This window comes from Procambarus clarkii, chromosome 86, assembly GCF_040958095.1.
Source record: "Procambarus clarkii isolate CNS0578487 chromosome 86, FALCON_Pclarkii_2.0, whole genome shotgun sequence".
Lineage (NCBI taxonomy): Eukaryota > Metazoa > Arthropoda > Malacostraca > Decapoda > Cambaridae > Procambarus > Procambarus clarkii.
Genome location: NC_091235.1, coordinates 2,431,767 through 2,444,341, shown reverse-complemented (window position 1 = coordinate 2,444,341; position 12,575 = coordinate 2,431,767). Strand labels below are relative to the sequence as shown.

At 51.6% G+C, this 12,575-nt stretch overlaps 1 protein-coding gene across 1 annotated transcript; it reads right to left on the bottom strand.

The window, feature by feature from the left end:
* Positions 1-281: 281 nt before the first annotated feature.
* LOC138358824 (uncharacterized) lies at positions 282-11,835 on the bottom strand. Its single transcript, XM_069317008.1, has 2 exons — positions 10,918-11,835; positions 282-4,620 (listed from the first exon to the last, which is right to left on the bottom strand). Exons 1-2 carry the CDS (start codon positions 11,833-11,835, stop codon positions 4,243-4,245), a joined length of 1,296 nt encoding a protein of 431 aa, XP_069173109.1. The 3' UTR covers positions 282-4,242.
* Between the last annotated feature and the right edge of the window lie 740 nt (positions 11,836-12,575).

Here is a 12,575-nt window from a genome sequence, read left to right as displayed (position 1 = left end):
ACATCATCGTGGCCGTCAAGCAACAACAACATCGTCGTGGCCGTCAAGCAACAACAACATCGTCGTGGCCGTCAAGCAACAACAACATCGTCGTGGCCGTCAAGCAACAACACCATCGTCGTGGCCGTCAAGCAACAACACCAGCGTCGTGGCCGTCAAGCAACAACACCATCGTCGTGGCCGTCAAGCAACAACAACATCGTCGTGGCCGTCAAGCAACAACACCATCGTCGTGGCCGTCAAGCAACAACACCATCGTCGTGGCCGTCAAGCAACAACAACATCGTCATATCCGTCAAGCAACAACAACACAGACAACATATACGTTAAAAGTGGTTTGCACACATTTACATTTGTAAATACAGTTGATATACTTTATATGAATAATGGTATCAAGAAGTAATTACACATAATATCAGAAATAGACAGAATTAGAAAGTATTATAAATCATTATCATTTAATATTACTGACAGTTGGAAGACAAAGTGAAGGGAATAGCCGCAATGTGACGTGTATTGGATTCCTGAGAACAACTAGTATTAAATTAATTAATTTGGTAATTAAATACATTACATAATAACAGGCATAGTTGACCAAATAATTACGAGAGGGAGAGAGAGAGACACACACAGACGAGGGGGCCTCGCGGCTGAGTGGACAGCGCTCGGTAGTCGTATTCCTAAGGGTCAGGGTTCAAGTCCAAGCCGTAGCGGAAACCAATGGGCAACGTTTCTCTCACACTGATGCCTCTGTTCATTTAGCAGTAAATAGGTACCTGGTAGTTAGACAGCTGTAATGGGTTGCTTCCTGGGGATGTATTCACCTATTTGTATTCACCTATTTGTGCTTGCGAGGGTTGAACTCTGCTCTTTCGGCCCGCCTCTCAACTGTCAATCAATCAACCATTATTAACTACTAATATTTTTTCCTCCACACACACACCCAGGAAGCAGCCCGTAGCAGTTGTCTAACTCACAGGTACCTATTTACTGCTAGGTAACAGGTGTATGAGGGTTAAGGAAGCTCTGCCCATCTTTCTCCGCCGGGTGCGGGGATCAAACCCCGGTTCCTAGGTCCACAAGTCTAGAGTGCTGTCTACTCGGCCACGTAGGTGTGTGTGTGTGTGTGTGTGTGTGTGTGTGTGTGTGTGTGTATGTGTGTGTGTGTGTGTGTGTGTGTGTGTGTGTGTGTGTGTGTGTGTGTGTGTGTGTGTGTGTGTGTTTTGTTGGGGAATTATGTTCCTCGGTGAGCAACCGTCTCAGTACTTAATCCTGGCAAGGTCGCCAATGTTAGGGTTTCCACTCTCTGGTGGTGAACAACAGTATTACTCATGGTCGCTCACCGTAGCCCTGCGGGTCTTCACTCTATCCTCCCGGCGCCACTGTACGCCAGGAGAGTATCCCAGTCAATCCCAACCGGCCTCTGATCGAGAAGGAGTGGGAACACAACTCGTTCACTTAACTGTTATGTGCCCGCCCCAACAATAGGGCTCTACTATTAACCTCAAGGTCGCCAACTGGTGTTTTCGGTGTCCAGTAACACGTCAGTGGATTTGTTGAGTTGTGGTAACCGTGGCAAGGACACACTCAATAGATCGGCATATCAGGCAGGTATTTACTTCTATCACTCTCTGCTTTCAGGTATTATATAGCCACAAGAAATATGGAGGGGATGATATAAACACAAATGTATTTTGTATTTTACTTAAAACTCATTCAAAGACACCACAAGGTCATATCAATAAACTATCAGCTGATCCAGGCGGGAGTCGTTCGTTCCCACGTATAATATGAACTCACTACACTGGCAACACTCCCCTCTCGTCAATGTCATGATCAGCTGGGCGACTTCCCCCGTGCGAATGTTTATTGCTTGTTTCTCTGGCGTCACGCGCTCTGTTTCTTTAAGTTCTCACAGATCACTAGAAGTCGAACACTCGATATTTGCGACAATAGCACGTATTACTTCGTTACACTGATCTTGGGCTCAAACAAATATTTCTATATTAAGTGTGACAATAATTCACTTTCATGGTATTACACACTGCCCTTCATTTAATGATAACTTATGAAGTATTTAACACTGGAGTTCTCAGTATTTCCTTTTGTGGGCGATAACACAATTAATCACTGCACACATGAATGATTATTCAATGCACGAACATAGACATATATAATATATATAGATGAATCAGACATCAATAAATGGTAATAACATAGTTACTGGGCACATAGCCTAACTTTCAACACTGGCATAATTATATATATTTTATCTCATTATATGATCACACTAAAGTCTCAATAAAGACATTCTCAACACAGTAAATCAATCAATTACTCCAGGCGCCGGTATACACCCATAATAAACATAAATATCGTGAGTACTCTTGATAGTACCACTCTGCACACTGGTGCCTTACTGTGACATAGGTGAGCCTTGCTCACGACATACAAAATCCTCAGGCTAAATAATATAGCTGAATAATATAGCTGACTAAAGGGGAATTTGGGAGGGAAACTAGAACCACCTACTTAATTCCACCTATCCTCCGATGAGAGTTGAGTTGTAGCTCCTGGTCCTGGCTCCTGCCTCGTGTCGGGAACGCCCCCACACACACACTGTCGTGTCCTCCAGGAACTCAATCAATGTCCCACCGTAAGCGCGTCTTCTCCGTGCCTTCTCCCAGCAGGTCCGTGCTCCTCCTCGACTTCTTGTAGGGTTGGAGTCGGTCTCCCGGCCGTCGACTTCTCCCAGCTACGGCTGCTCGCCTACGTCTTGGCTGCAGTCGTTCGGATTCCCGAGTAGTTTCTTTCTTCCTCTGCTTCCCAGTGGCTCTGTTCAGCCACTACGCCGTCACGAACTGGTGAACTGCCTCAGACGTCGCATACTTCACTGCACAGACTTCAGAATCTTCTTGCACAGTACCTGTCCTGGAGCACTTGTTGCTCAATATCCCGTCGATTCCCTCTCTGGTTCCACACACGAACGAAGGAAGACCTCACAGAGTACTGGCAGACTTCGGGTGACGCGTAAAATCCACGGGAGCGGGAAACAACTGTCAAACTGACAGGACCAATCTTCGCACGTCCAACCTCCTTGACGTGTCGTGTCAGACTGATTCCCTCACGGAGGATTGGTTCAGCAACTACGTCATCACTGTGGAGCTATCAGCCGTCGCATACGTCGCTGCCTAGACTCCACTCTTGCACAACACCTGTTCCTGGAGCACTTGTTGCTCAATATCCCGTCAATTCCTTCTTCGGTTCAACACATGAACGAAGGAAGACCCCACAGGTGTTGGCAGACCACGGGTGATGCGTAAATCCTCCGGAGACAGGGTAAACTGTCCAACTGACAGGACCCCCCAGCGCACGTCCGACCTCCTTGACGTGCTGTCTTAGACTGATGGCGCCAGCGCGGCGCGATGACCGGACCCCCTTTCCTTCGTGACGTCATATTCGCCACGGGAGGTTTTCATTGGCTCCCTGTGCCACATTGTTGTCGGTGACCAATCCGGTGTCACTGACGTCACACAGTTTTGGCAGGGAAACAGGAGAGCCAGCGCCATCTTGGCTTCCTAAAGGACCTAAACCACAGGCCAAAATACTCTTGTTTTATAAATTTCTCGACACTCCGAGAACACTCCACTCTCCCACATATATCAAATTGATGCCTGCAACGTAGAGAACGCTCGGGTAAAGTGGACATGACTCTTACTGCAGGCGTGGGAGAAATATAAGGGGGGGAACACCATCACATACCCCTCCCCTTAAAATAAGAGTCATGTCTGGTTAGTGCATACAGGACAGGGCATCCGCAACCACATTGTCGTCCCGTCGGATGAGTTTAATTTCCAACCAGTATTCCTGCCGCCAATGCAAAACGCTCCTTACGTATCCATTGACCGTTCCCACGGTCACTCCTGATGTCCATTGTTCCTTCAGCATGGACAGAGGACCTTGCACCCCCTGTCCATACACCAGCTGAAAAGATGAGAAACCTATCGACCCTACCACTGCGTTATGCATGGCAAACAACGCAGGACATACTGCTTCATCACACTCAGTTCCCTGCTCTGTGCAGAACACTCTCATCAGCATGCCATCCTGTACGTAATGATTAGTGGCCCTCTCAGGACCAACACGTTCTCCATTGGCCTCATAAAACAATTCGGGGAACTCTATCTGCTGCAGCTCTTCGAGACGAGTGCGGTCCGCCTCTAGAGAACTGGTGAGGGTCACCTACAACTCACCATTCGGGCTGCCTTCGCCCTCCGCTCGTTCTCCGGGTTCCATGAAGAGGTGATCGATTTCCGGACTGTCGGACGTCTCCTCGTCAGCCCTATCAGATCCACACCCTCCGTGTCCTTCGCACTGCCTCGGCATCACAGCATAAACCGGGAACGCCGCCGTGGCGATTCCTATCTCGTCCCCACAGGCGTCTAACACTCTGCCTGTCTCCTCATAGTGCTCTATGCACTCCTCGCCTTTCGCGAGATTCGGGAGGACATATCCTCCACATGCGTCATTTCCCAAGATGACTTGTGCCTCCATCTTGGGCATCGATGCACAGACCCCCACCACAAAGGTCTGGCAGCCATAATCAGAATTCAGAGTCACCTGGTGTAAGTAAGTAATTATCAAAAGAAGGCACCAAACCGGGAAGGCTATGTAGCACCATCAAATACGCAAAATAATCAGAGGGCGCTAAATATCACCAAGGATGCCAATACGAGAACAAAAACGCATAAGGCGAACGATATCAAAAGTATCCGAGTCACCAAGAATTCTATCGAGGGACAGGTGACCGCGAGGGGCGGTCGGAAAGCAAAACATACGCTCGTCCTGGAAGTCAGGACATTCAAGAAGGACATGCACGACCGTAAGAGGGACAATGCAACTAGGACAATAAGGAGCAGGGCGGCGCTCCATCAAGTGACCATGGGTTAAGCGAGTATGGCCAATACGCAACCTCGCCAGAGCTGTTTCCCACCGCCGGTTACGGTGGAAGGAGGACTGCCACGAGGAAACACAACATTTAAGAGTACGTAGCTTGTTACCAGTAACAGACAACCAAGAAGCCTGCCAACGGGTAAGGACTGAGGAATGGATAACCGGGTAAAAGTCGGAATACGGAATGCCCTTACGAGAGATGGGACAAGAGCGGACAGCTTCCTTGGCGGCAGCATCCGCACGCTCATTTAAAGACACACCAATATGGCTGGGAACCCAACAAAACTCAACCGACTTAAATTTACTATGAACGAGAAACAGCCAATGCTGGATCTCGACAACCACTGGATGAACTGGATTAAAGGACCCGAGAGCCATGAGGGCACTACGAGAGTCAACAACAACTACAAAGGAAGACTGACAACGAGAAAGTAGGAGACGAAGAGCATAGAGAATAGCATAAAGTTCCGCTGTAAAGATGCTAGTCTCCGGAGGCAAGCGACACATATAAGTGCGATCAGGAAAAACAACAGAGTAGCCAACACCGTCCGCTGACTTAGACCCATCGGTGAAGACAGAAACGGAGCGGGAGTGAGAAGAAAAGTGCTCGAGGAAAAGGCGTTTTAGAACCGTAGGAGGGGTAAAAGCTTTAGTGATACGGGTCAAGGAAGTACAAAACCGCGGAAGAGGGACCCTCCACGGGGGCAAAGAAGGAACAACACGAGGAGAAACATCAGAAATACGAACGGAAAGAGAATCCTGCAGGTGAGATAACCGGACAGAAAGAGGGAGGTGGTGAAGAGGAACAGGAACCGCAGGAGGGGTAAAAGTTAAAGCACGACAGAGGCGAGAGGAAGGATGTTGCAAGGACCGCGCAAGATAGCGAAGACAGTAGCGATCACGGCGGTCCCGGAGAGACAGGAAGCCAGTGTCAACATACAAGCTAAGGACGGGAGTCGAACGAAAGGCACCAGAACTGAGGCGCAACCCAGTATGGTGCAAAGCATCAAGACGGCGAAGAGTAGAAGGAGAAGCAGACGAGTAAGCAGGGCAACCATAATCGAGCTTAGACAGGACGAGAGAAGAATGTAAAGCAAGGAGAGTGCGCCTATCTGCCCCCCAAGAAGTATGGGACAAGACCCGAAGGAGGGTAAGGGCCTTAGAGCACTCAACACGGAGGTAAGAGATATGGGGAGACCAAGACAAACGAGTGTCAAGGAATAACCCCAAAAGCCTCGCGGAATCTTTGTATTCAAGGGGATGACCATAAAGTGACAAAGAGGGACGAAGAACAACCCGTTTCCGCGTAAATGTCATGGCACAAGTCTTAGAAGTAGAGAACTTGAAGCCATGATCAGTGGCCCAAGACGACACGGCATCAATTGCAAGTTGAAGCCGGCGTTGAAGGAGAGGCGAATCATCACCCTGACAACAAAGGGTAAGATCATCGACATAGAGAGCGGAGAAGACACCAGAAGGAAGAGAGGAAAGAAGACCATTGAGGGCAACCAGAAAAAGAGTAGTGCTCAGAACACTACCCTGGGGCACACCTTCGTATTGCTGAAAAGAGGGAGAGAGAGCGGTACCAAGGCGCACCCGAAAGGAACGACGAGAGAGGAAGCTGCGGAGAAAGAGAGGGAGATGACCACGAAGGCCAAAAGAATGAAGTTGAGATAGGATATGATAACGCCAAGTGGTGTCGTAAGCCTTTTCCAGGTCAAAAAGGACGGCAACAACGGAGGTCTTCGCAGCAAAAGCAGTACGAATATAGACCTCCAAGTTCACCAGGACATCTGTCGTGCTGCGGCACTTGCGGAAACCAAATTGAGAAGGGGAGAGGAGGTGATGGTGTTCCAGGAACCACATCAGACGAACGTTAACCATACGTTCAAAAAGTTTGCAGACACAACTTGTGAGAGCAATAGGGCGAAAGTCCTTAGGGGAAGTACCCAGAGACCCCGGTTTGCGAACAGGGAGGACAACGGCATCGAGCCAGTCCTCAGGGACTGACGACGACTCCCAGATCCGATTATACAGACTCAGTAAATACTGAGACGTGCTCGGAGGGAGATGGCGACGCATCTCATAATGAATACCATCGGAGCCCGCCGCCGTAGAACCGCAGAGGGCCAGATCAGAACGAAGTTCAGAGAGAGAGAAGGGATCATTATAGGGAAGCTGAAGATGAGTGCAGAAATCTAAAGGACGAGACTCAAGGACAGGTTTACGAAGAAGGAAAGATTGGGGAAGATGAAGACCAGAGCTAACAGAAGAAAAGTGGGAACCCAGTTCGGAAGCGACCTGCAACGGGTCCGCCACAAGAGTATCATGGAGGTGAAGGACCGGTGAAACATCGGGAACGAACTTACCCGCTATCTTGCGGATACGCTTCCAGATCTGGGCCAGAGGGGTTTCGGACGTAAGTGTTGAGACATAAGATGCCCAACATTCACGTTTAGCCGTACGGATGGCCCTACGGGCCACCGCACTCGCTTTCCGAAAGAAAAGAAAAGAATCGGTCGTCTGCCTACGGCGGTGCCTCTTCCAGGCTGCACGCTTACAGCGGACAGCCCGAGCACAGTCCGCATTCCACCAGGGAACGCACTTCCGCGGACCCCGAGAGGAAGAGCGAGGAATAGAGCGGAGGGCAGCGTTGAAGACAGTGTCATGAAAAAGGAGGAGAGCGAGAGAGAGGCAGAAGGGAGAGGTCAGAGAGAGCAGCACTGAGGGTAAATAGGGTCCAGTCTGCCTTAGCAAACTGCCACCTAGGGAAAGAGAGGGAAGGGCGAAAAGAGAAAAAGGAAACAAGGATGGGGAAATGATCACTTCCATGGAGGTCATCAAGAACCTGCCACGTGAAATCTAAGTAAAGAGAAGAAGAGCAGAGAGAAAGATCAAGACAAGAAAGGGTGCGAGTCCGAGAGTCCAAATGAGTGGGCTCACCAGAATTCAGAAGAGACAGGGAAGAAGATAGGAGAAACGGCTCAAGGAGGCGACCCCGGGTATTCGTCAGAACGTCACCCCAAAGAGAATGACGACAATTGAAGTCACCCAGCAGGAGCACAGGCTCCGGCAAGGAGTCTAGGAGGTGTTTCAAATCAGGAAGAGAGAGCGGGACACTCGGGGGGAGATAAATGGAACAAACTGTGTACCATTTCCCCACAAAGATACGAGCAGCAGAACAATGGAGAGGCGAAGGAAAAAGTAAAGGAACAAAGGGAACATCCGCACGAATCAAGAGAGCAGAAGAATTAGAAGCCCCAGCAATGGCTGGGGGGGGGGGAGAGAAAGGAATAGCCACGAAAACGACCAGGACGAGCACCAAGCATTGGCTCCTGGAGACAGACACAAAGGGGCGAAAACCGCGAAATCAGAAGTTGGAGTTCGAGGAAATTGGCGTAATAACCTCGAACGTTCCATTGAAGAATGGACAACGACGGGAAGAGAAAGGACAAAAACAGAGAACAAGGAAGAAACAAAGGCGAAAGAGCGACAGAGCACGTTAAAGAATATCAGGGTCGGGATCAGGGTCAGCAAAGTCAGGGTTAGGGGGCATGGGTAAACTGAGCAAAGACGGAGGGAAGGAAACGGGAGAACAGATCAGAGGTGGGCGGGCGGGGTCCGGAGGAGGAGGAGGAAGAGGAGGAGACAACGGAGAGGAGCGGTCAAGGACAGCAGTAGGAAGAGGGGGAGTAGAAAGAGGGGAGCGCACCCCAGCAAGAGCAGCAACCGAAAGGGAAGCAGGGGCCAAAGAAACCTCCATAGCAGGAACAGGGGGTGCAACCACTGAAACGGGAGGGGAAGGAGCAACAGAGCCAGAAGTAGGAGCTAAGGAAGAAAGCGAAGCCTTCTTACCCGCCGGGGAAGAGGAAGGAGAGGAGCCAGGCTTACGCTTCTGACTTAAAGAGACAGGTGTCCCAGCAACTACGTACCGGGCAACGGATTCCAGCGTCTCAACAGGAGAAGCCGAACGAGAGCACACACGACGGCCGTTAGGAGAGCGATGGACATCCGCCTGCACCGACAGGCGGCGGGGAGAGCCGAGAGATGGAGGAAGAGGATGGGAAGGAGGATCGGAGGGGGACGAGGAAGAAGACACAGGAGACATGACAGACCGGGTGGAAAGAAGGGGAACCCCAGACAGAGGACCAGGAGGGGGACCCCTCGGGAAAGAACTCAAAGGAACAGAGGAGGGGGCAGTGGGCGTATCAGGGTCCAAGGCCCGGAAACGGTTGAGAGTCTGAGGAAGGGGGGAAGGACGAGGAGAGGAAGAGCGCAACACGCGAGCATAAGAGATGTTAGTATAAGGCGGGAGCCGGCGAACCTGGCGCCTCGCCTCAGGAAAAGACAAACGCTCCCGGTGCTTCAGGTTAAGGACGGCCGCCTCAAGCTTGTAATGGACACAGGCACGGGAGAACGTAGGATGGACCTCACCGCAGTTGAGGCAGCGAGCTCGGGGAGAAGTGCACTCCGACTTAGAGTGACCTTCACTCCCACACAAAGGACAGAGAGAGACAGTCCCGGAGCAGCGGAGGGCACCATGCCCAAACCTCCAGCACTTATTACAAAGTCGAGGAGAAGGAATATACTCCTGGACAGAGCACCTAGCACCAGCAAGAATGACAGAGGATGGAAGGGTCCTACCATCAAAGGTGATCTTCACAACGCGAAGGGGTTGACGTCGACGACCACGAGGGGGACCAGTAAACGAGTCAACCTGGAGGACAGAATGGCCTTGGGCATCAAGGATATGCCGAATATCATCGTGGCAATCCTGCAGATGCCGAACACCGGTTGCAACATGGGGTGGGAGGAGAATAGTGCCAACACTGGAATTCATCTGAACGTTCTTGGAGACCCGAACAGGGATCTCGCCAAGGCAAGATAAGGCAGCCAAGCGGGAAGCCGCATCCTGAGAAGGAGCAGCAACGACACGTGTACCGAGACGAGTGGGGTTGAAAGTAACACACGCATCCACGGAATCTACAAGATGCCGATGGAGGGAGAAATCGTCAGGAGGCGCAGAATCAAGAGGGAGGAGATCAAAGTATTTGGCCCATGAAGCAGGACCAAACAAGGCCTGATACGCATCAGCACGGGAAGGAATCGAGCGAGTGCGGTTGGGGCGCGAACGGCGTTGAGAACCCCTAGAGAGAGAGGGGTCAAAAGGCGCAGTAGTCACAACGAAAGACTTAGCCACACCAGGGGACGAAGTGGTCACCACCGGGGGCTGGAGGCTCGACCCAACCTCAGAGGAGGGAGGGGAGCTGGGGGAAGAAGTCAGGACGGTCAAAGGAGGAGCAAGGTCGGGGCCCAACGCAGCGGGAGCTACAGAGCCTGGTCTTCCAATACAGGCCGACTCGGGGGCTTGGTCGCCCACCCCACGAGCCTGAGAGGGTACAACGGAAACATTCAACGACATAGAGACGAAAAGTGACAAATTCATCCACGAATGTGCCCCCATACCCACCATGGAGCCACAATTAGAGGCAGGACACCCAACAGGAAGCTATCGCTGATCACGCCGGGGCCCCCTAGGGGTGCGTCGTGAGTATACGCCCCACAAACGCCACCTTAAGAACCGTCAGTCCGTCGAGATCGGGTTCAGCGACGAAAGGGGGATTGACAATAAAAGGTTCCCCTCGCTCGAGACGTCGGGTACTACAGTTCTACGGGTGCAAGAGTATGCCTCCTCAAGCACCCGGGCGTCAAAATAGAAGAAGTCCAAAGAAATAATCCAAAACAAGCAAAAGGTCGGCAGGAAACGACAAGCAGATAGGAGAAGAGGGGGGAGAAAAACGAAACATAAGGAAAAGGAAAAGCGATCCGGCACAATTGGAGAAGACAGCAGCAGGAGTGCAAGGCCAGAAAAGGACAGAGGACTGCCCAACGGAGCATCACACTCCGGCAGCCGTCCACCAAGCCCCCTCACGACGCCAACGGGCCGGAAGGGGAGGGGGTCACCTGGTGTAGGGGCATCCTCACTGGGCCTCCCACAGTGGTCACACTTGCCATCCCCACACTGGTACTCTCGTAACCCTTGGGGAATAGGGTTTCACTCACCAGGGTACAATCTGCCCCAGTGTCTCTTAATATCTTCACCGGGATGGGGTCTGCGTCCCCCATCCTTACGGTTCCCTGACACACGAATGGGTGAACTCTCTTCTCCCCACTCAGTACGGGTTCATCCCGCACCCACTCGGACATCTGGTCCTCGACCCTCACAAAAGCAACGTTCCCCCGCTGCTCAGGGTGTCTGCATTCCCGCACGACGTGTCCGAATATTCCGCAGTTGTAGCAGCGGACCCTTCTTTGGTGTATCTTCCTCGCGCCATTCATCGACTCCTCGGTTTCGGCAACAACTCTTGAGCTCTCAGCTTGGGACTTCTCTACCGGCTCCACAGCAGTCTTTGAGCCTCTCCTGTCTCCACTTGAGAGGTGGGACTCAGGAGAACTCGCTCCTGTCCTCCATCCGTCCGTCCTTCTATATCTTCTACCATATCCAGAGCGTATGGGCTGTCGGTGCCGTCCCTCTCGGTACGGTCGCAGAGCTTCTTCCAGCATGTCGGCTCTGTCGGCTGCGGCTCTCAGGTCCTTTATGTCCGCCTCCTTTACTCTCACCCTGATCTCAGGAGAGAGCACGGACATAAACTTTTCCATGACCATTAGCCCCTTGACCTCTTCAATCGTCCTCGCTCCTTCAGAGTCCAGCCACTTAAGGAACTTTCTCTCCATGTCCCTCGCCGTCTCCGCATAAGATTTTCCTGGCAAACGGGTACATTCCCTGAACCTCTTCCTGTAACATTCCGGCGTGAGCTTGAAAGAATGGAGCACAGCTCTCTTTACAGCATCGTAGTTGGTGCATTCTTGGAAGTCAAGCATATTGTAGGCTTCACGAGCTTCACCGGTGAGCCTACCCTGAAACAGCTCCGCCCACTCCGCCCTTGGCCACCTCTTCAAAGCAGCAACCCTTTCGATGTGGTCGAAGAAACCTTCGGCTTCACTTGGTACAAAGACCGGCAGATCTCCCTCCCTCACTCGACGGTCTTCCTGTTGCGGCGGAGCAGGTGCACCTAGTCCTAGAAGTCAGCTCGCTTCAGCTCCACCTCCTTGTTAGCTTCTATCTCCTGCTGTCTCATTCTAGCTTCTAGTTCGTCTTTGCGCTGCTGTGCTTCCGCTTCTCGCTCTTCTTTGCGCTGCTGTGCTTCTGCTTCTCGCTCTTCTTTGCGCTGCTGTGCTTCTCGCTCCTCACGCTTCAGCTGTGCTTCTCGCACTTGTTCTTCCCTGCGCAGCTGTGCTTCTTCTCTCCTCAGCTGTGCTTCTCGCTCTTCTTTGCGCTGCTGTGCTTCCAGCTGCAGCTTCATTATTTCCAGCTTAATGCTGTGCCTGCTGCCGCTGGATCCCCTGCTGCTCCCACCAATGCTCAGGTGTTCTCCCACACTGGCAGGTGTTCGTGGCCGTTCCTCCCCCAAAGCTTCGTCTCGTGCCCTGAGCTGTGCCATGATCTCCAGTCTTCTTTCTCCCACTCTGGGAGATCTCAGCTTTATCCCAAAATGGTCTGCTATTGCCTGTAACTGTGCCTTGGTGCATTCCTCCAGCACCTGCTCATCTCTAGTGTCAAT

Bases quoted from the DNA above. Each gene is read 5' to 3' on its own strand.
- LOC138358824 (XM_069317008.1), bottom strand. From the start codon at position 11,835: ATGCTTGACTTCCAAGAATGCACCAACTACGATGCTGTAAAGAGAGCT. The intron at 4,621-10,917 runs GTGACCCCCTCC...TACTTACACCAG, and splicing joins TGAGGATGCCCCTACACCAG to GTGACTCTGAATTCTGATTA.